Consider the following 22,672-nt stretch of genomic DNA (forward strand, 5'->3'; position numbering starts at 1 on the left):
GCACATCCCACTCACTGAGAGAGGAACAGACAGCAAAGGGATGTACCGGGGACCAAAAACATGCAAAAGAGGAAGGGCACATCGCACTCACGGAGAAAGGAACTGACAGCAAAGGGATGTACCGGGGACCAAGCCATGTGCCAGAGGATGGGCACATCCCACACACTGAGAGAGGAACAGACAGCAAAGGGATGCACCGGGGACCAAACAATGCACCAGAGGAAGGGCACATCCCACTCACGGAGAAAGGAACAGACAGCAAAGGGATGTACCGGGGACCAAGCCATGCGCCAGAGGATGGGCACATCCCACTCACTGAGGGAGGAACAGACAGCAAGCGGATGTAACCGGGACAAACCCACGCGCCAGACGATGGGTACATCCCACTGACTGAGAGAGGAACGGACAGCAAAGGGATGTACCGGGTACCAGGCCATGCACCTGAGTATGGGCACATCCCACTCACTGGGAGAGGAACAGACAGCAAAGGGATGTACCATGGACAAAACAATGCACCAGAGGAAGGGCACATCCCACTCACGGAGAAAGGAACAGACAGCAAAGGGACGTACCGGGGACCAAGCCATGCGCCAGAGGATGGGCACATCCCACTGACTGAGGGAGGAACAGACAGCAAGCGGATGTAACGGGGACAAACCCATGCGCCAGACGATGGGCACATCCCACTCACTGAGAGAGGAACGGACAGCAAAGGGATGTACCGGGTACAAGGCCATGCACCTGAGTATGGGCACATCCCACTCACTGAGAGAGGAACAGACAGCAAAGGGATGTACCGTGGACAAAACAATGCACCAGAGGAAGGGCACATCCCACTCACGGAGAAAGGAACAGACAGCAAAGAGATGTACCCGGGACCAAGCTATGCGCCAGAGGATGGGCACATCCCACTCACTGAGGGAGGAACAGACGGCAAGCGGATGTAACGGGGACAAAGCCATGCGCCAGACGATGGGCACATCCCACTCACTAAGAGAGGAACGGACAGCAAAGGGATGTACCAGGGACCAAGCCAGAGAATGGGCACATCCCACTCACTGAGAGAGGAAAAGACGGCAAAGGGATGTAACGGGGACCAAGACATGCGCCAGAGGATGGGCACATCCCACTCACTGAGAGGGACAGCCAGCAAAGAGATGTACCGGGGACCAAGCCATGCACCAGAGAATTGGCACATCCCCCTCACTGAGGGAGAAACAAACAGCAAAGGGATGTACCCGGGACCAAGCCATGCACCAGAGGAAGGGCACTTTGCACTCACTGAGGGAGGAACAGACAGCAAAGAGACGTACCGGGGACCAAGCCAGAGGATGGGCACATCCCACTCACTGAGAGAGGGACAGACAGCAAAGGGATGAATCCCAGGGACCAAGCCATGCACCAGAGGAAGAGCACATCCCACTTACGGAGAAAGGAACAGACAGCAAAGGGATGTACCGGGGACCAAGCCATGCACCAATGGAGGGGCAGACAGCAAAGGATGTACTGGGACCAAGCCATGCACCAGAGGATGGGTACTTCCCACTCACTGAGAGAGGAACAGACAGCAAAGGGATGTAACAGGGACCAAGCCATGCACCAGAGGACAGGCACTTCGCACTCACTGAGGGAGGTACAGCAAAGAGATGTACCGGGGACCAAGCCTTGCACCAGAGAATGGGCACATCCCACTCACTGAGGGAGGAACAAAGAGCAAAGGGATGTACCGGGGACCAAGCCTTGCACCAGAGGAAGGGCACATCCCACTCACTGAGGGAGGAACAGACAGCAAGCGGATGTAATGGGGACAAAGCCAGGCGCCAGACGATGGGCACATCCCACTCACTGAGAGAAGTACGGACAGAAAAGGGATGTACCGGGTACCAGGCCATGCACCTGAGTATGGGCACATCCCACTCACTGAGAGAGGCACAGACAGCAAAGGGATGTACCAGGGACCAAGCCAGAGAATGGGCACATCCCACTCACTGAGAGAGGAACAGATAGCAAAGAGATGTACCGGGGACCAAGCCAGAGAATGGGCACATCCCACTCACTGATAGAGGAAAAGAAGGCAAAGGGATGTAACGGGGACCAAGCCATGCACCAGTGGAGGGACAGACAGCAAAGGGATGTACTGGGGACCAAGCCATGCACCAGAGGATGGGCACTTCCCACTCACTGAGAGAGGAACAGACAGCAAAGGGATGTACTGGGGACCAAGCCATGCACCAGAGGAAGGGCACATCCCACTCACTGAGAGAGGAACAGCGAGCAAAGAGATGTACCGGGGAACAAGCCTTGCACCAGAGAATGGGCACATCCCACTCACTGAGGGAGGAACAAACAGCAAAGGGATGTACTGGGGACCAAGCCAGAGAATGGGCACACCCCACTCACTGAGAGAGGAAAAGACGGCAAAGGGATGTAACGGGGACCAAGCCATGCACCAGGGATGGGCACTTCCCACTCACTGAGAGAGGAACAGACAGCAAAGGGATGTAACAGGGACCAAGCCATGCACCAGAGGAAGGGCACATCCCACTCACTGAGAGAGGAACAGCCAGCAAAGGGATGTACCGGGGACCAAGCCATGCACCAGAGGAAGGGCACTTCGCACTCACTGAGGGAGGAACAGACAGCAAAGAGATGTACCGGGGACCAAGCCAATAATCAGAGGTTGGGCACATCCCACTCACTGAGAGGGGGACAGACAGCAATGGGATGTAACAGGGACCAAGCCATGCACCAGAGGAAGGGCACATCCCACTCACTGAGAGAGAAACAGCCAGCAAAGAGATGTACCGGGGACCAAGCCTTGCACCAGAGAATGGGCACTTCGCACTCACTGAGGGAGGAACAGACAGCAAAGAGATGTACCGGGGACCAAGCCAATAATCAGAGGTTGGGCACATCCCACTCACTGAGAGGGGGACAGACAGCAATGGGATGTAACAGGGACCAAGCCATGCACCAGAGGAAGGGCACATCCCACTCACTGAGAGAGAAACAGCCAGCAAAGAGATGTACCGGGGACCAAGCCTTGCACCAGAGAATGGGCACTTCGCACTCACTGAGGGAGGAACAGACAGCAAAGAGATGTACCGGGGACCAAGCCAATAATCAGAGGTTGGGCACATCCCACTAACTGAGAGAGGAACAGACAGCAAAGGGATGTACCATGGACAAAACAATGCACCAGAGGAAGGGCACATCCCGCTCACGGAGAAAGGAACAGACAGCAAAGGGATGTACCGGGGACCAAGCCATGCGCCAGAGGATGGGCACATCCCACTCACTGAGGGAGGAACAGACATCAAGCGGATGTAACGGGGACAAACCCATGCGCCAGACGATGGGCACATCCCACTCACTGAGAGAGGAACGGACAGCAAAGGGATGCACCGGGTACAAGGCCATGCACCTGAGTATGGGCACATCCCACTCACAGAGAGAGGAATAGACAGCAAAGGGATGTACTGTGGACAAAACAATGCACCAGAGGAAGGGCACATCCCACTCACGGAGAAAGGAACAGACAGCAAAGAGATGTACCGGGGACCAAGCTATGCGCCAGAGGATGGGCACATCCCACTCACTGAGGGAGGAACAGACAGCAAGCGGATGTAACGGGGACAAAGCCATGCGCCAGACGATGGGCACATCCCACTCACTAAGAGAGGAATGGCCAGCAAAGGGATGTACCGGGTACCAGGCCATGCACCTGAGTATGGGCACATCCCACTCACTAAGAGAGGCACAGACAGCAAAGGGATGTACCAGGGACCAAGCCAGAGAATGGGCACATCCAACTCACTGAGAGAGGAAAAGACGGCAAAGGGACGTAACAGGGACCAAGACATGCACCAGAGGATGGGCACATCCCACTCACTGAGAGAGGGACAGCCAGCAAAGAGATGTACCGGGGACCAAGCCATGCACCAGAGAATTGGCACATCCCCCTCACTGAGGGAGAAACAAACAGCAAAGGGATGTACCCGGGACCAAGCCATGCACCAGAGGAAGGGCACTTCGCACTCACTGAGGGAGGAACAGACAGCAAAGAGACGTACCGGGGACCAAGCCAGAGAATGGGCACATCCCACTCACTGAGAGAGGCACAGACAGCAAAGGGATCAATCCCAGGGACCAAGCCATGCACCAGAGGAAGAGCACATCCCACTTACGGAGAAAGGAACAGACAGCAAAGGGATGTACCGGGGACCAAGCCATGCACCAGAGGAGGGACAGACAGCAAAGGATGTACTGGGGACCAAGCCATGCACCAGAGGATGGGCACTTCCCACTCACTGAGAGAGGAACAGACAGCAAAGGGATGTAACAGGGACCAAGCCATGCACCAGAGGAAGGGCACATCCCACTCACTGAGAGAGGAACAGCGAGCAAAGAGATGTACCAGGACCAAGCCTTGCACCAGAGAATGGGCACATCCCACTCACTGAGGGAGGAACAAACAGCAAATGGATGTACCGGGGACCAAGCCATGCACCAGAGGAAGGGCACATCCCACTCACTGAGAGAGGAACAGACAGCAAAGGGATGTACCGGGGACCAAGCCATGCGCCAGAGGATGGGCACATCCCACTCACTGAGGGAGGAACAGCGAGCAAATAGATGTACCGGGACCACGCCATGCACCAGAGGATGGGCACTTCGCACTCACTGAGAGCGGAACAGACAACAACAGACAACAACAGACTGATGCTACTAATTGTTGTCTACCAGGTTGTCTCTAATCGCTGTTGAATTGTGCTACCATTGGGGAGAGGCTGGCCCAGGCTTGGGAAATACTGTCACCAGTGGCACCCTCTGTTTTGTCAGCTACACTGCAAGCAAGAAGGCCTGGTATGGACGCCTTTATCCATTGTCCCCAAAATCCATACCACAAGTCCACGTGAGGTAGTGTTGGCTGCTTTGCTATTTAGCAACAGCAACTACAGTGCAACTCTCTATCAGCCAAAATATGATTATTTACTAATTACTGGATAAGTCACCCTACAAATTTACGCAAGCCACACCCGCCCATGCAGCACAGGTCACCTGCAACAAATACAGCCACTTAAAATGCTGTGTGGCATGCCAGTGAGCAGTCAGAAAATATTTACAAACCTAAACCTGTGTTATCCTAAAAGAACGAGGAGATCCAGAAAAATACATTTCCTGGACTTACATCGTGTCTGACAACCAACTCTATGAAAAGCAGAATACAAGTGTAAACCTTTGCTTTGTAGAATTAAGGTGTCGGCACCTTCAGAACTACAAACGTATTTTCTTTAATGAATGTGTCCTAAAATATTGAATTAAGTGTGAATATTTCCTGAAAGAGAAAAACGCTTCCTAAACAGTACTGGAAAAACAAAGTAAAATGTGAAATACATTTATGAATGACAAACTTTCAAAACACAAATATACATAAATCACTATGAATATGTTTTAAAAAAAAACAGTAAATTATTGAGCACAAGCCATACATATATATTTACTACATTTCAGAGGGCGCTACCTTCATTCAAAATCCTTTCTAAACTCTAGGAGCTCACAAGTAGGAAAGTTACTGGACTGACATATGCATCATTAAACCTGTACAAGGGTCAGCAAAAGATACTGTGGCTTATTTACAAGCCCCTTGCACCGCTGGTGTGTCACTTTTTGTGTGTTCTTTTGAACAATAGCTAACTAATCAACATTTTCCTTAATATGTTTGAATGAGTAGCTAGTCATGTACAATCTACAGTAAGTTGAATAATGGTGTTTAATGCTCGTATGGATATACCACAAGGCAAAAGAGATAATCATATATGTACAATGTGTTGCGAAAATGTCAGAATACATAGGGTCTGCTTTAGGGTTTGATGGACAGTTCTCCATCCGTCACGGTGGCGGAGAACATAAACTCCTTTAACTTGAAAGACTATCTTTCAAATTTAGAGATGATCGCTGGCCCAATACTCACCTCTGTACAAAATGTTTGATGGACGTCAACTGTCGCTTTTAATGATGTTCATAAAACTTTTCCAAAGTTTTTTATTTTTCTGAAACTACCTCCCATAGCTGGAGATTGTTTCAGATAAAAATTAAACAACTGACCCTCACAATCTAGGAGTTTGCCCCAGGGTATGGTGTGGGGGGGGGGTGTTATTTTTTATTTACGTCACTCGCCACCTGGGTTTTTCCTAGTGGTGACAGACAGGGAAAAATAAAACTTTACACCATCCACCATAGATAGGGCAGGCAGTGCAATATCCTTCCTCCCACTGCCCATACGTCATCAGACCGTTGGAGAAAATTTTTCATCAACAGAGTCAATGGAGAACTTTGTTGTTGGAAAACTTAAGGGCCATTTTCTAAACCGAAGGTTTGACAACAGGATACTCACTTTTGTGATGGCGCACCTTGTCTGTCAAACTCTAAATTGGGCTCAGAGTCTGGCAATATGATGACATGGACAGAATTAAATAGAAGAATACACTCTTCAAGGTTACTCACCTGCATTACTTTGCCATCTTTTCCTCTGTACAGCGTATACAGCTGGTACGCTCTAACCTCATGTGGTGGAACAGGAGATGAGCCACGATGCCTGCTTCTCCTTTTCGAATGATGGCCATTCTGTGAGGGGCCAGGAAGATTATGTTGATCTGCAGGGCAGGTGGGATCAGAGAGGGCTGATGTCTGAAAAAAAGAATATTCAAACCATAAATACAAAATACTCTCCTGAGAAGATTGAACCAATTGTTGCAAAGTAACTAGTATGCCATTTATTGGCATCTTCATTTCACAACCTAACATTAGTAGCAAAATTGAAATGAGAAAGTACATCCAGCAACTACACTGTTACCACTATTCAAAACTCGACTGAGTGCTTGGAAGCAAGTCTAAGAAAATATGACTATACCACTGAGACTAGAAATATTACCCATCAGCACCATGTGGTCGTGAGAATTCAATTTAAGGTCCATTGAATTAAACATTTGTCTCAAATTAAAACTGCACATTCATCAACACACCTAGCCAAGATCCCTAGGATTAAGAGAACAGAGGCTTATGACCATTCCCAAAATTCAATTAGTCTTTAGGAGTACCAGTGTCTGTCACAAATTGTAGCAAAATTATGGAATGCCGTCTTCGGGCAATTCATAGCATTTTCGCCCACCTTAACTTTCATAATGCAACCAAACTTCACTTGTTCACACCTTACAGTGCTTAATGTTCACAAGAATAAGTGCAGGTGGCCAACGCTCTGCTCAGAAACCCACGGCCGGCAAAGGTGCACCCTTTACCCATCAATCAATCAGGCTGCACTTGTATAGCACGGCTTATCACCCGGAAGGGAATCTGGGCGCTGTGCTGCACGTATCAATCAAAGAGCCAGGTCTTGAGTCCCTTCCTGAAGTGAGTCAACGAGGGTGCCGTACCGAGGTGAGGGGAAGAGGTGTTCCAGGACTTGGAGGCATGGTGGGAGAAGGAGCATTCTCTGGTGTGGAAGCGGCAGATTCATCGTAGCTGAGCGAGAGCAAGGTGAGCAGAGGTTACTGAGAGGTAGGTGGAATTCAGGCAGTAGTTTATATAGGCGGGTCCTTGATCATGGAGGGCATTGCAGGTATGGGCTAGGAGACTGAATTAGCATTTCATCTGGATGTGGTGCCAGTGGAGGTCAGTGTTTGGTGATGGGGGTTCTCTTGGGCACGTTGAGGATCCGCATGGCTGCTGTGTTCTGGATCGTCTGGAGTCTTCTCATGAGGTCGGTGGTGGTGCTCAAATATAGTGTGTTGCCGTGGTCCAGTCTGCTGTTGATGAGGGTTTGTGTCACAGTTTTCCTGGTGCTGATGGGGAGCCACTTGACGGTTTTATGAAGCATGCAGCGGGTGTGGAAGCAAGCTGAGGAGACAGCTTTGACCTGGCATTTCATGGAGTGTTTGCTGTCCAGGATGATGCTGAGGTTGTGGGTGTAGTGTTTCGGAGTGGGGTGGGTCCGAATTCTGATGGCCACCGGGAGTCGTTCCAGAGAGGTGTGTCTGCCGAAGATGGGTAATTCCATTTTGTCTGTGTTCAGCTTCAGGCAGTTGTTCTTCAATCAGGCTGAGACGTTCTTCATACAGTTGTGGAAGTTGGTCTTCATTGTGATCGGGTTCGCAGAGAACTAGAGAACTAGCTGGGTGTCGGTGTGGGACACTATGATGATGTGGTGGGGTTTGACAATGTCTCTGATGGGTGTCATGTAGATGTTGAGGATGTCCTGCTTTGTGGGTGGGGTCTGTGACCAGCTGCTTCAAACTGATGTTGTCCAGTCGTTCCAGCAGGTCAGTGAAGTTGGTGTCAATGGCTTAGTCAAGATGAAAGTTGAGGTCTCCCAGGAAGACGTAGTGTTCGGATTCGATGGCGAGCGGGGTGATGAATTCAGCGATGGAGTCGCTGAGGCTGGTTCATGATCCTAGGGGTCTGTAGAAGAGGGTACCTTTGATGGTGGTTTTGTCATCAGTGCAGAGCTGAAAGCTTGTGTTCCATGATCGGCGTGGTCACGTCATTGGTGATGGTGCAGATAATCAATTCTTTATGTACAATGGCGATTCCAACCAATGTCTGTTGGTGCGGTGTTTCATCTTGTAGCCAATGGGTGTTGCGGTGGCAATGTACAGGGTGGAAGCGGAGGAGAGCAAGGTCTCTGTAATAAAGGTCACATCGGGGGCGAGGGTGGAGATGGTGTCCCAGAATTTGGTGGCGTGCTTACAGAGCGACCTGATGTGTTTCAGGAGACATCTGAGTTGATTTTGGGAGGTCTCGGCTGATGGGGATGGCGTGGCGCTGGTTGCTGCGATGGCGGTCGGCCCTAGGTTAGAGGTGAATTGGCAGTGGATGCAGGAGAATGGAGTGAGACGATGTGAGGCAGCAGTTGTTGTTGCGTTCCGGGTCCAAGGCACCGAGATCTGCAGTGAATGGGTTTGGTGATAAAACCTGGCACTTGGTAGCTGTCCTAGAGTGACAAAAACACCACTGTGATACTCTAAATTGCCACATCCAAAACAATTGGCTTGTTCACTTTAAAGAGGCTTAGGAATACTGGGGCAGGCTGAACCAATAGAAATCGTCCATGGTCTACTCAGGTCATACCTTTGGTCTGCCCCTCTCTATGCAGATGAAGTGGGAAGTTATTTGCCATCTCGCGGGATGCCACAAATATTTGATTACTGACACTTGGGGAGAGGTCTGTTTTCCTTGTGTTTGCTACTTGTAGGAACATCTCAAATCAGACACAAAACACACCGCATGCGCACACACAGAACCAATAAGAAGCCCTAGGTCAGCAGTATTTGATGTATAAGCGCCTTCTAAAAAAGCCAGTCCTTTCCTCAGTACCTTCTCTCTATGTTTTGTCTTCTTGCTCTTCTTCGCCTTGAGCTCAGGGGATGTAGAGCGAGGGTCGTCTTTTGGTTCTCCTTTTTTGGCTGGTGCCTGCTCACTGCTCTGAGTGTCGTCAATGGCTGAAACACTTCCCTAAAAGTAAGGTAGTCAGGTAAGTATATGGCACAATACCGACTCTTATTTCTACTGCTACTTAAATATTCAGTTGCCAGGCAGGACCTAGATTTGTGCACATTTGTTAAAATATTACCAGCTCAGACTAGCTGTTGTACTCTTCATCTATGTATTTAGGCAGTCACCTTAGAAGTGGATATGTCACTTTACTTTGATAATGAGGATGCCTCAGAAAGTTGACATTGGATGTAGGGCGTGGTCCTATGCCTGTGTTTATAACAGTGTGATACAAGTTTGCCATTACATGGATATTGGTAAGAGTAATGGGGTCTCCTACTTCAAGACACAGTGGAAATATTAATGGGTCACTTTTGTAATGTGCAGCGGGTGCAGGCGGACAACTACATGCAAGCGTGTTTATGCCGTTTATACCTGTGCCGGAGGCAGGATTGAGAGTGCCTCTATATTTAGTCAGTGGTAGTAAGGTTGATGCTTTTCATTTTTTGCAAGATCTTAGTGAATAGATGGTAAGTGGCGGAAGCGGACTCTCTGCAGTGATATTGAGAGAAGCAGCATCATAAACATGGACATAACTGTCCTGCCCAACCACTCATAACAACTTTACTTTCCTGCTGCAATTTTAACTTCAGGTTGCTACTTCCATAAGGTGGCAAGTCACTTTGAGGGATTTAACTAGCTCTGAACTGATCAACCAGGCCACAAGCGCATGCACACTTATCCAGTGCTGAGGCCACTCCAACTTGTAGCCAAACCCTCATCTATGACCCCTTTCCATAGCCACTCTCAAACTGTACAGGTATTTACCATTCTGATATTCTCCTCTGCTCCCCCACATGTATGTATTCATTTGTATAAAGATACCTCAAGGTATCAGTGCACCACACATAAATCAAGATGAATTAATAATTCCATATTGGACAGACATGAAACTTTTTTAGATGCTACAATTGACATGCTACTCTCTTTATGTCTCAAAGAGTGATGAAAAAGCAGTATCCCATCTCTCCCACACATATGTTCCAAGTCTTCACTGGAAATGAAATGCTTGTGTTAAGCATCAGGGTTTCTAGAGACTAAAAACTCTTGCAAGATGGTTGTTAAACACTTTATATTTTTGAGAATTGGCTACACTATATGGACGACACCCAACAAGGATGAATCGGTACAATAAACACTTACTGGCGGCTCAGTTATGTACCCGATATGCACTGCATATTTACTATTTCAAGACACAGATAAAAGCACAAATATTCCATCTCCTCAGTATCATACCGCTTGACCACACCGCACATCACGGTTATGAGCCTCACTCTATCACAAGGGACAGTGTTCAACTCAGCTGTGCCTGGTCACTATTTGCACATTATTTGTTTCTATTCTCTGGGCCACCACCCTGCCCAGTCTGTATTCCACAACAATGTTTGAATCAAAATTTCGTTTGGGTGATATATGGTATAAAGATGCAAGTCATAAACACAGTTCCCAAAAAAATATTTAATAGATTTACCATAGCTAACACTTATAGCTGGTCAGCAAAGGGATAGCCCGTCACACTGAGCCTGCAGAGGAGGAATACTCCCAGTGTTCCTGAGCATAAATTATACAAAGGTGCTTGTCTACCATATACAAAGTCTCTCATTTATTTCTATTGTAACTTTCCAAGATTGATTCACAAAATACTATCCAAACCAAATAAAATCTTTATAGCACTTTTATACAAATCTCATGTATGCTCTTCAGGTCAACACGTTTTGTCAGTCGCGCATATAACCCAGTGCCTTCCTCAGGTCTGGAATCAATATATTGACATTATTAACCATTATCTAAAAACATTCAGGGAAGACACAACCCTTCTCCAACACCTCATGATAGTTCACCAATACCTCATGATAGCTAAAAAGAATGAAACCATCATCATTAATATGAGCCGAAGGTTGGCTTACAATTGTATATCAGTCGCTCTGTGTCTACCACTAATGCATGTCATTTGTGCCAATAAATCATGCTAAATATGATTACAAAGTGCAAATTTTGCAAATCTTTGGACCTAGTCATCATACGGCATGCTCTGTGAACAACAGTCGGTATCAACACAACATACCTAGCTAGCACTGAACTTGAAGAACATAGTTCCCCAGGTGTGTTACTTAGATCCTCTCCAAAGTCAAAGTATTTTTTATTTCAGTTTATAGAAACCATAATATATTACAGAGCATCACCAGTAAAAATGTTTTTAAAATTTGCAAATTCACTAGATACGGAGAAAAATAACTTCTTTCGGACATTGAAAGGCATAATTTTAAAGCAAATTTCTAAAAAATACGGACGCTAAAAGTTGTAAATAAATACAGATACCAACGTGAGTGCCAACTTGTCCTTATAAAATTTAATTTTAGGTGTGCAGATTGGTATACTAAAGGCCAAAATGAAATTGTAACAGAATTCTTATCGAAATACAGTAACATTAAATGCAGACTAAGATCTTCGTGCTTGATTTGCTTTGTCTAGTGCTCCTTAACGATTCACTGTGTGGCAAATAGAGTCTACAGAGTTTTGGGCATGTTTGCAGGGACGCGGAGCCCTTCCTTTTCCGCTTTGACTCCGGGTTATAATGTTGGCGCGTTCATTAGAAATCAGCTCCAATTAGTGGCACTGTTGATTTGTTTAAAATAACATCCTTTTCCTATCTTTTTCCTGGATAAAGCGCAAACATGTTCGTGCAAAATCACCTATATTCAGCAAAGTTATTTATTTGTTAAAAGTGATGCAGTGCCGCTCCTTTTGTTCCACATTATAGGGCAGACATGTTCTTGCAAAGTTTCTTAAAGTGCATCCTTTTTCCTGCCATTTTCCTATATAAAGTGCGGACATGTTTGTGCAAAATCACCTAGAGTCAGCTAAGTTATTGATTTGTTAAAAGTAATGCAGTGCCCATCCTTTTCCTACCTTTTTGTAAATTATACTGCAAACATGTTTGTGCAGAGTCTCTTAAAGTGCACAAGGATTATAAATTAAGACTCATCTGGTTAAAGTGCAATCATGTTTGTTAAAAAATCACCTAAAGTTGCCTTTGGCCGCCACCAGTTGTACAAGATTGTTAAGAAAAGCATTGTACCATTAAATTACCAAGATACTTCTGAAGATGTAAACATTCAGTTAAATGGTTGACAAGCTACATAGTAATCATCAGACCTTTTGCTGACAATAACTGATCTGCTTTGAGAAAGAATTTTATAAAGGCTGCTGTTACTTGAGGGATTTCCACTATCATACAAAATAGTAAGGCATGCCGACATGTTCCGATTTCTTTCAATATTATCTTTCGTTCAGTTAGTAAAATGGGACAGATCGATCAGATGTGCGACAGGCTTTCTTCATGTAAATGGCATATTCTACACTTAGTTACCTGTGGTTTTGGTTGCCCTTTAGGGATGCATTCCAATACTTGGCATGAGCCAAATCACATATGAAGTACCTTATTTTTATAAAAAGATATACGTTATGCTGTTATGTCTGTGGACAAGGTTGAATGTAAGGATCAATAATTGTCGATGCGTGACTTCTTTTGCTGAACTCTTTGTCTCAATGACATGACAACCTTCTTATTTGTTTATTAATTCCATTCTTAAATGAGTAGTGAGGTAGTGTCAGATCCCATAACTCTTTTGCTTTCAGGTCTTTCAATGCTGCGTCGAAGGCCCACGCCCAATTATTTACATTTGATTGTGTGCCAATTTAAGTTTCTTTCCACAGCAGGTGCATAATGTGGCTTCGACAGAAGACCTTAGTAGAGACATGTATTTAATAAAAGAGCCTTTTTGTGTTTGTTGTTGGTTATTTAAGCCAAATTCAAGTCGAATCTGAGTAGGCGACGCATTCTGGGAAGATGGAACAGGAGCCAGAAAACATTATTTTGTGCGGAGTTAAGAAAAGCCCCAAACCTTCCTGGGGATGGCTTCTGTACCATAGCAAAGTGTTGGAATAAACTTGGCTTTTATTTCTGTAAGAAATGGCAGAAAGATCGGACTTTATAATTTCCGATGTATTAACTGAAAGGCTAGGATTAGGGAAGCAATTCTTGGTTTCAATGAGTTCTGATGGAGTTGATGTGATAGCCGATCTTGTAGCCAGATGCCAACATATTTGTATGACAAACCTTGAAGAATCGACTTCCCACCCAACGACTAACTTCCCTTCTTGTTTACTTTTCTGCCAAAGACCATGACCTGAGTTTTTGAAAATTAATAGCCATTTCCTTTTTGATGCAGTAGGGGTTAAGATGGGTTAGTAACCTTTGGAGCCCAATCCAGGTCTAAATCATTGGCGTATTGCAGTTAGGTCACTTTTCGAGAAGCCAGGCTTGGAGGATGAGAATTGGCTGTGTCTAGTTATGTGCTTAGATCGGATAAAAAAGATTAAAAAGAATTGGCACCAAGACGCAGCCTTGCTTCAAGCTTCTCTTATTGGGATTTTACCTGCCAAGCCATTGTTTTGATCAAGTTTGACCTGGGCCCAGTTATTAGAATATTAGAGCGGGATTGCATGCAGTAAATTTGTGGGAATATTCCATTCAACCAGCGATTTCCACAATAGATTTCAGTTACGGAAAGCTTAGGAAAAATCCACAAAGCATGTATATAAGAGTTGTTTTTTTAGACACATATTTGTCCATGATCATAGTGAGCGTTACCAGGTTATCTAGTGTGCTAGATGTTGGTCTAAAACCATATGGTTGAATGGGATTAAGTTTTTACTTTCAGACTATTCTTCCAAGTCAGCCAGTATGAGGCCTGCACATATTTTAGAATCTGTGGGCCTTATTTATGAAGGCCTTGCGCCACAGATGCGTCACTTTTTCCCATGTTAAAAGTGACGCACCGGCGGCGCAAGTCCTTCATAAATAAGGCCCTATGTCCATAAGAGCGATCATGCTATCTGGAGAAGAAGCGGAGCCTTTCTTATATATTGGCTGGAAGATGGAGCCACGCCATGAATCAGGGATTGCTTCTATAGCAAGACAAAAATTAAACAAGGTATGATAGCGACTGCCTCGGAACTCTCGAGCTTCTTTGTATATGGCCCCAGTAAGGCCATTTGGGCAAACGCATCATTACCTCTGCTTTTCACATTCTTTTTTTATAATTTCACAACGTGCAATAGTTAAGGGTTGGAAATCCTCTCCCATTTTCTCTCTGCATCAGCTCTCATGAAAACAAACAAAACTCTAAGTGTGTTACAATTGTTAGGCACTGAAATCACCTTTTGCTACATGATGAGTAACTCATCCAAAACAGAGATGCTCTACTTTCCCTCTTCCAAGGCAAATGTTTCTTCTGTAATAATTACAACGATCCCACAGTAAACTTTTACTTACTTTCTTTCCTGCCTCCTCGGCCACCCTGTCCTTTCATTTTCCCTCAGACAGCCTAACTCCTTTCACCACAGCCAGGAACCTTCGAGTACAGTTGACTTTTGGATGGAGACTTGAGACCTGGATTTCCTCCAGCACCGCAGATGCTAGGTCCCAAATAAAATACGTCAAAGAAGTTTGTCCCAGCCTCCCCTATCAGACCACCAGTCCAGTAATGAGCATTCTATTGAAGAGTAAACTCCACTATTGATAAAGCTTACTAGAGTGACTTGAGTGGTACTCCTATTCCTCCTCATCAACATCACAAGGAGCAACGTCACTCTAAAGACAATGAGCAGGCTTCAACTTGCCAATCACAGAGCCCAATGAAAACTCCTCAACCTAGTGCTCAAAACTAGAGATGGCATAGCCACCGAAAACTCGCTATGACATATGTCTTAAACATCATGTTCTGGCCCGCAATCTTCCCTCTGCCTATCAAAGCCTACTCACAGTTCACAAACTCTCTGTGCCTCTTTAAGGTTTTATTTCTTTGAACTGGGCAGACTCTACTTTTGTATTACTTACCCCATTTAGCCCTTAGCTACCCCATCACTTCCACACCTCAAATTTACCATAGAAGTTGAACATCCAAGCCTTGAAAATGCAGTCAATGGACCATCATCAATACATCACTCCTCGTCCCTCACAACCCTCCGATAGTTTCCCGCTTCAATGCACCAGGAGATGAAATGTGCATATGGGTATGATGTAAATGTACTCTAAATGTAATTATATCTTCATTCTTTTCTTTTTCACAGTCCTTACATATTAAGAGTGTATACGACCACGGAGAGATTCCCCCAATAGTAAAAACGTTAAATGAATTTAAAAGCCCTTATTCTGTTTTTTTTAAAGACTTCAGAACGCCTCCTCTTCCAGTCAGTGCATACTTGAGGTCGAATTTGAAAAATTCGACTCACTGATGCAAAACACCAACTTGGGCAGTTTTCACTTGTGAGATCAGATCTATCAGAACAGAAAATCAGGCTGACATTTAAGAGCATAACACGGCCGAATAAATTGTAAGTAAATAAAGCAACAGCTTTTCCCAGAAATTTTCACAAGTATTTGTGATTATGAAATTAGCATCAAGCCGTCTAGACTTTCACTTCTAGTTGTTCATGGGTGTTGACTAGGTTGTCCACTTCAGTGATGTAAGTTTGAAGTTCCTAGCCACGCCCACCCTTGGTTTACCTTGCTCTCTGCCACCTCCTCTCTTGGCACAGACTGAGCTCGTCTTTCTTCCTTCAGTTTCTCTCTTTTTTTCCTCAGGCTTCGTCCACGACTGAAACGCTGAACCTGGGGCAAGGGGTGAAGAAGCAGAGGAACAAAAAAGTGAATAAGAAACTGCATTGAGAGCGAGATGTGCTTCCCTGATGATGGCTGGATTGCTGAGGTTTGAGATGGGGATTGTCAAAGTTATACACACAATGCACATCAGAAAACCAAAATGAACCAGGTGAGAACACTACCAAAACAGGACTTTTAGTTTTAGTGCCATAAAGTTAATCCAGCAACTTGGGACAGCCATAAAAAATCAACATAATAACTCTATAGCTTTAAGTTAGTCTATCTGTAGAACAATCACCTGCATTCAATCGCATGTACTTTACGGTTCACATGCAATACTACGACAATACCTGTGGGGCCTTCGTCAGGAGAAGTGCCACGTCCGAGTTATTGTGTTCTCTAGCTGTCTCCAGAGGAGTGTGGCCCGCCTAAAATGGAAGAAACAGAAAACAAGGCCATCAAAATAGGTTCATAACACCATTTGGGCCGCGTAACCACCTACAGTGCACACCTGTGTTCCCTTAAACCTACGAATCTGGTTAGCTCTGCTTTACTATCCTTCAAGTACAAGTAAGTGTGAGGTAAGGAATTAAAAGCATGCCAGACTGGATGCAGACCGGAAGTATTAACACTGGAGACAGGAAGGGCGTGTCTGTTTCATCAGACCCTTATCCTGGTGTTTCTGATTGCCCCAGTGGAAGGACTGATCTATAAGATGTATTATAATTTCCACTAGGACTTGGATGCAAAAATGTGAATAACTACGTTGCAGCACAATATAAAAAACATGTTCTGATGTTGTTAATACATTCACGCATCTTTTGATTGGTACCAGAATACATCCATCTAGACATGGGCCTGAGACGCCGCTTGAGCTCCTCTAGCATGGGACCCTGATCCGTTTGTAATTACTCCTGGCGAAATATTTTCCATAATTTTTTATCAAGTCTTTGCCAATACATACACAAGGCATTGAACGCGTGCCAATGAACTTTGGTCCAGGTCCAATAGGAACAGTCTGTTCCTGCTTAGCCACATCCTCTCTGAACAGGAAAATAGTAGAGAAAAGAGGACACACATTTGCAAAGAAGCCTCATTTTAAGATGATGCTCCCTAGCCACTGCCTAACTGTCAACTGCAGTTCAGGAAAACTCCAGGCACGTGAACTCCAAGCACCTAGTCGCCATTGGACTATTCCTTATGCCAAGATGAATTTCAAAATTAAGGTTGTGACCGTCGAGCTAAAGGAAGCCCAAACATCTCAATCCTGTAACTCTGCAGTTTTATCTTATGAACTATAGCTAATAGGGAACAGAGAGAGTCCGGTCTATGTCTCTTTTTTCTGTTTCTATTATCTCAGTGCACCTGTTCTGTAAGTAGCGCCAGCATGGCTGAAACATGTAATCAAAGGTCGCAGCATTTCTCGGTGAAGCACTTTCTGGAAAGCAGCCTTTACAAACACAAACAATCAAACACCAGGCATTCTCGCAAGTGATTTCTTTATTAAGCTGAGGTACATTTCATGTCAAGCATTGTGAAAGACTTATTGTTAGCTTACCAAGAACTTAGAGGGCATTGGTTGGCTTTAGTAACACTCTCCTTTGCCTGGTTCGTATTGGTGTTTTCCATCTTGTGGCTATCTATCCTCTAGAACACTGATAATTTACGTGTGCAGTTTCACTGCTCACTTTTAGGGAACTGCTTTTTTTTCTTAAGCACATCATGAGAGTGCATGTGTTTTTCAGCTGTCCCCATAGTGTGCTTCCCTTCTCTCCTCCTTGCTGCTCTTTCTCACTCGTGTGCTCTCATGGAATTCTTCCCTATGTGGCTTTTTCGCCTATGTGCTTCTCCCCTAGCTCCACATACTTTCTTTCTTGTTTGCTTTTCTCTGCATTCCACATATGCCCTGTGTTCTCTCCACCCAAACAGTTTGTTTTGCCTCCCCCTGCATCCCTATGTTGCTTCTGCCTACTCGGTGCTTCCTCGACCACTTAAAAATAAAAACATTTTTTTGGGTATTTTTCTTTTTATTTACTGATTCCAACATGGATTGATAAATAAAAAGCACCTACTTCATTTTGTAGGTGTGCACGTGTGCTGCACGAGCTTACAAAAATAGGCGGGTGGCCGTGTCACTGGCTTTTTTTTAAACTACTTCTTTAGCCATGGTGCATAGCATCTGTGATGTAGAGCATCACTAAAAACTATTAGCGAAGCCAATAGGCCCCAAAGGTAAGATCTTTTGGCTCAGCCAAAGTTTGTTTAAGCCAACATACAGGTTAGGATGAGTCCCTTATAGCAAAAAAATAAACAGATACTTCATTTAAAGGGAAGATCAGTCTAACTGTATCATTCGCAAGAATGATTTGATTTAGGGTTTGAACTACTGAGTTTTGCAATTTCCACCACCCAATATATGATACTTTCAAATGACACTCTATTGTAAGTAACGTGTACAGCAGGGGGAAAAAAATAAACAAAATATATGGTCTAAACGGCAAAAACAACATCTTGCATTTAGACATCTACAAAATAGTCACTCAGCAGCACACGTTTTGAAGATCTACTGATAAGTCATGGGTGAGGCGAAGCTTACATTGTTTACAGCTGTCCCGTCAGCCCCTGCCGCCAGTAACAGCTTTGCCACCTTCTTGTGGTTCAGTGCAGCTGCCACGTGTAGGGGTGTGTCTCCCACCTGTAGGAGGCAAACACGTAATTAATCCTCTTGCAGCAAAATGCTTTGCTCAAAAATACTACTTGAACGATTTTCATAGCTATATGTCTCTATCATAAAAAAGTTGGAACTTCAATGGATTAGTACGTCCACTGTGCCATTCTAGACAGAGACCCGCCTTATGCAAATCAGTCTTGGTTCTGCTCCAAAAGGAACAGACCAGCCTGAACTGCCAGGCCGGAACCCAAAAGTCCCCACACTGGTTTTGAACTGCTAAGAGGATGTCCTAAGTGTGAGTGGAACACTCAGACCAGTCCTGTGCTAACTGTGCTATAGGACTCAAGCTGTACCTCACTGATGAGATCTAAGTAGGTCAAAACCAGTCTGGGGCTGCTTGTGTTCTCATATGGGTCTGAGTTTAATATGATAATACTAGCAAAGACATGCATGCAGAAGGAAAATGATTAAATGTTACTTAACCTGTAAGAATCTGTTTGTAGCATGCAGTGCTGTAGAGTCAAATGCTCTGCATACTCCTGCCATCTGCTAAACGACCTGGGCATTTGCAACTTGTATTTCTTTGAAGACGTTTTTCCAGTCAAAAGGTATAGAGACTACTCGATTAGTAGTGGTGGTCAGCCAGTGGATGGTGTAGATGTTTGAAACAAAGACCTTAAGACACTGACCAACTTTAGGTTGTTGGCAAGCTAAGACAGCTACACAATATAGGATAGGATCAAATGTATAGAGGGAACTAAAACCTGAAGGTGCCAAAGCACTATAACGGAACAGAGGAGTCAGCAGGAGCGAAGCAGTAAGGACAGTGATTCTAAGGTGAGACAAAACAGGTTATTAGATTTTTTTTAAGGGGCACAAAAGAGTCCACATCTGATATATAGGGAGGCAGAGTATTCCATAATTTTGCGGCTGCTACTAAGGAGGAGCGCCCACCCCATCTTGTCTTCCGAAATCTAGGGATCCCAAGTTTGTTACAAGGTGAGGATCTAAGTGGTCTTCCCAGAATGCACAAATGAAAAAGGGGGTTCATTGGAGTAGGGCCCTTATGATGAAGGGCCTTAATAACTAGGCACAAGGCCTTAAAGGAAATACCCTTTCTGACAGGGAGCCAATGGAGGGAGCAAATACCATCCCTAACCGAATGCCGCTTGGGAGTGTTCAGAACGAGGCGAGCTGCCGCATTTTGAACAACCTGAAGTATGTTCAAGGAGGAACTATTGATGTTCAGGTACAGAGCACTGCAGTAGTCCAACCATGAGGTGACAAGGGCAATGATGACTGACAGGTGCAGTCCGACGGAATATAGGGAAAAATCTTTTTCAGGGTCCTAATGATGTAAAAACAAGTGCTGACAGTGCGACTGACTTGTGCATCAAAGCCCAGAGAGTCATCATAGATGATCCAGAGATATTTGGCTGACCTGACGGGTGGGGAGAGGTCAGCAGACATCTGGCCACCATGTGCTAGACCAAATGGAGTTGTGGGAACCGAAAACAAGCACTTCAGTCTTATCTGCATTAATCTTCAGGGAGTTGTCCTTCATCCACCAGATAATGCTAGACACGCATTGATTGGAAATAGATATAATAATTTGCATTTCGTCTGCATACGACAGCGCTTGAAACCCAAATGAATGCACCAGATCAGCCAAAGGGGCTACATAAAGGTTGAAAAGGGTAGAACTCAGAGATGACCCCTGAGGCACCTCATAGGGGAGGTTGAAAGCCTTGGCCTTGAAGCCTCCGCAGCTAACAATTTGAACCCTATTAGACAGGAAAGAGTGAAGAAGCTGCAAGGCTGTCCCACTGATCCCCACTTGTTGCAGAATCTGGACCATCCGTGCTGGCTAGACGGTATTGAATGCTGCAGAGAGGTCAAGCATTACCAAAATAGCTGCCCTACCCTGATCGACCTGGGCTCGGATGCTGTCTGTGGCCACAATGAGGACATTTTCTGTGCTGTGACAGGCTCAAAGCCCATTTTGAGAGAGGTCGAAAATCTCCCGGGTATGAATACATTTTATCAGCTCCTAATTGAAGAATTTTTCTAAGATTTTGACCTGAGCTGGGAATAAGGAGATGGGGCAAAGGTTTTTCATATCTTGGGGATCAGCATTAGCTTTCTTAAGGAGCTGCGTAACCATTGCTTCCTTCCAAATGGCAGGAAAACTGCCAGGTTGGAGCGTACATTTGAACACCTGGTGTAGAAATTTGGCAACAGGTTCCAGCACAAGTTGAAATATTGTGGGCGTGCACAAGTCCGCAGGAGCAGATATGTGTGGCGTGGACCATGTAGTTGTCATACAAATGTCAGCCTTAGGGATAGTACTCAAGCAAGCTATTGTGGACCCTTTCTTATGAGTGGAATGTGACCTCGGCTGGGCGGGTAATATTCTCTTGTCTTTGAGGTAGCAGGTTTGGATGCACTTGACAATATGTCTGGCTATACCCACCTTTGACAGAGGATCTTTGTGAGGTTTAGCCAATACAATGAAAAATTGTTGTATTTTGTGAAAAATCTTGGTCCTGTCAATAGAGTACATAAGGGTGGTCTTACATCAGGGGTGTGAAGAGCCCTTTCTACTACTGAGTCTCCTTGAAAGAAAAAGACCGGTAGCACTAAAGTTTGGTTGAGCTGGAAGGGGATTATGCCATTCGGGGCTGGTCCTAAGGACAACTTTGTCGGTATGGACTTGAAAGAAGGGCTCTTTTGAGGTGAGTACCTGTGGCTCGCTAAAACATCTTAGGGGCATATTAGTGATAAGGACCACAACTTTCTAAGAGAGAAACTATAAGCGACATGAGTGTAATGGTTTAAAAGTAGGGCCCATAAACCTGGTAAGAACAACATTTAGAGTCCAGACCGGTGCAGGAGCAGTTCTAGGTGAGATGACCCGCTTAAGCCTTTCCATGAAAACCTTGATGACAGGGATACTAAACAATAAAGAGTGTTCCCTGTTCTGCATGTAGGCTGCAATAGCAGCTAAGTGAAGAAGTATGGAGGTGGAAGCTAGACCTGACGTTTGCAGGTTAAGGAGGTAACAGACAATATCGTGGACTGCAGGTTTGAGAGGGGTCCAAGTGAAATAATGGACAACCCTTTTCCACTTGGCAGTGTTACAGATGCACATAGTAGGTCTGCATTCTCCTCTGAAAATGTCCATGCATTCTTGAGGCAGATTGAGGCAACCAAACTCTAAAACCTCAGAAGCCAAATAGCTAGATTGTGCTTCCTGGGGTTCAGGGGACATATGTATCAACACATTTCCCCATAGACACAGAATGGGCAAACCCGTTGATACATCTGGCCCCTAATGTCTGATTCTGCCTTGGTTGTATGTGAGAAGTCTGGCCTGTTCTGGAGTTTCTCATGGGGAACCACAGAGACCTTGAGAAAGGTCAAGAACAAGGGTTGTCTTGACCGCATTAGAGCCACCAAGATGACAATAAGGGAGGTTTGCCAAAGCTTGCTGGCCACATACCAAAGGAGTAGGGGAGGAGGAAAAGCATAGACAAAGATCCCTGACCACTTCGTCCATAGAGCGTAGCCCATGGACTGTGTGTGTGGAAAGTTGAAGGTGAAGGTTTGGCAATTTACGTTGTGTGTGGTGACAAAGAATTTGACCTTGGGAATCTCCCAACAACAGAAGTATGGGAGTAAGACATGTGGGTGGAGTTTCCACTCATGGACTTGTTACTGCATCCTGCTGAGCAGGTTGACAAAGTCGTTGTCCATTCCTGGATGGTACTCTGCCAGGAGGTGTA

At 45.3% G+C, this 22,672-nt stretch overlaps 1 protein-coding gene across 5 annotated transcripts in view; it reads right to left on the reverse strand.

The window, feature by feature from the left end:
• ANKRD6 (ankyrin repeat domain 6) overlaps positions 1–22,672 on the reverse strand; it is an 857,509-nt gene that overhangs the window by 101,991 nt on the left and 732,846 nt on the right. For all 5 annotated transcript variants that reach the window (XM_086926652.1, XM_086926650.1, XM_086926653.1 and 2 more), the window contains 5 exons: positions 18,813–18,911; positions 16,567–16,644; positions 16,121–16,225; positions 9,373–9,510; positions 6,508–6,690 (listed from right to left, as the gene is read on the reverse strand). In XM_086926652.1, coding sequence (XP_086782778.1) covers positions 6,508–6,690; positions 9,373–9,510; positions 16,121–16,225; positions 16,567–16,644; positions 18,813–18,911 — 603 coding nt within the window. The remainder of the gene's footprint in view (positions 1–6,507; positions 6,691–9,372; positions 9,511–16,120; positions 16,226–16,566; positions 16,645–18,812; positions 18,912–22,672) is intronic.

Source organism: Lissotriton vulgaris, chromosome 6 (genome assembly GCF_964263255.1).
Source record: "Lissotriton vulgaris chromosome 6, aLisVul1.2, whole genome shotgun sequence".
In the NCBI taxonomy this organism is placed as follows: domain Eukaryota; kingdom Metazoa; phylum Chordata; class Amphibia; order Caudata; family Salamandridae; genus Lissotriton; species Lissotriton vulgaris.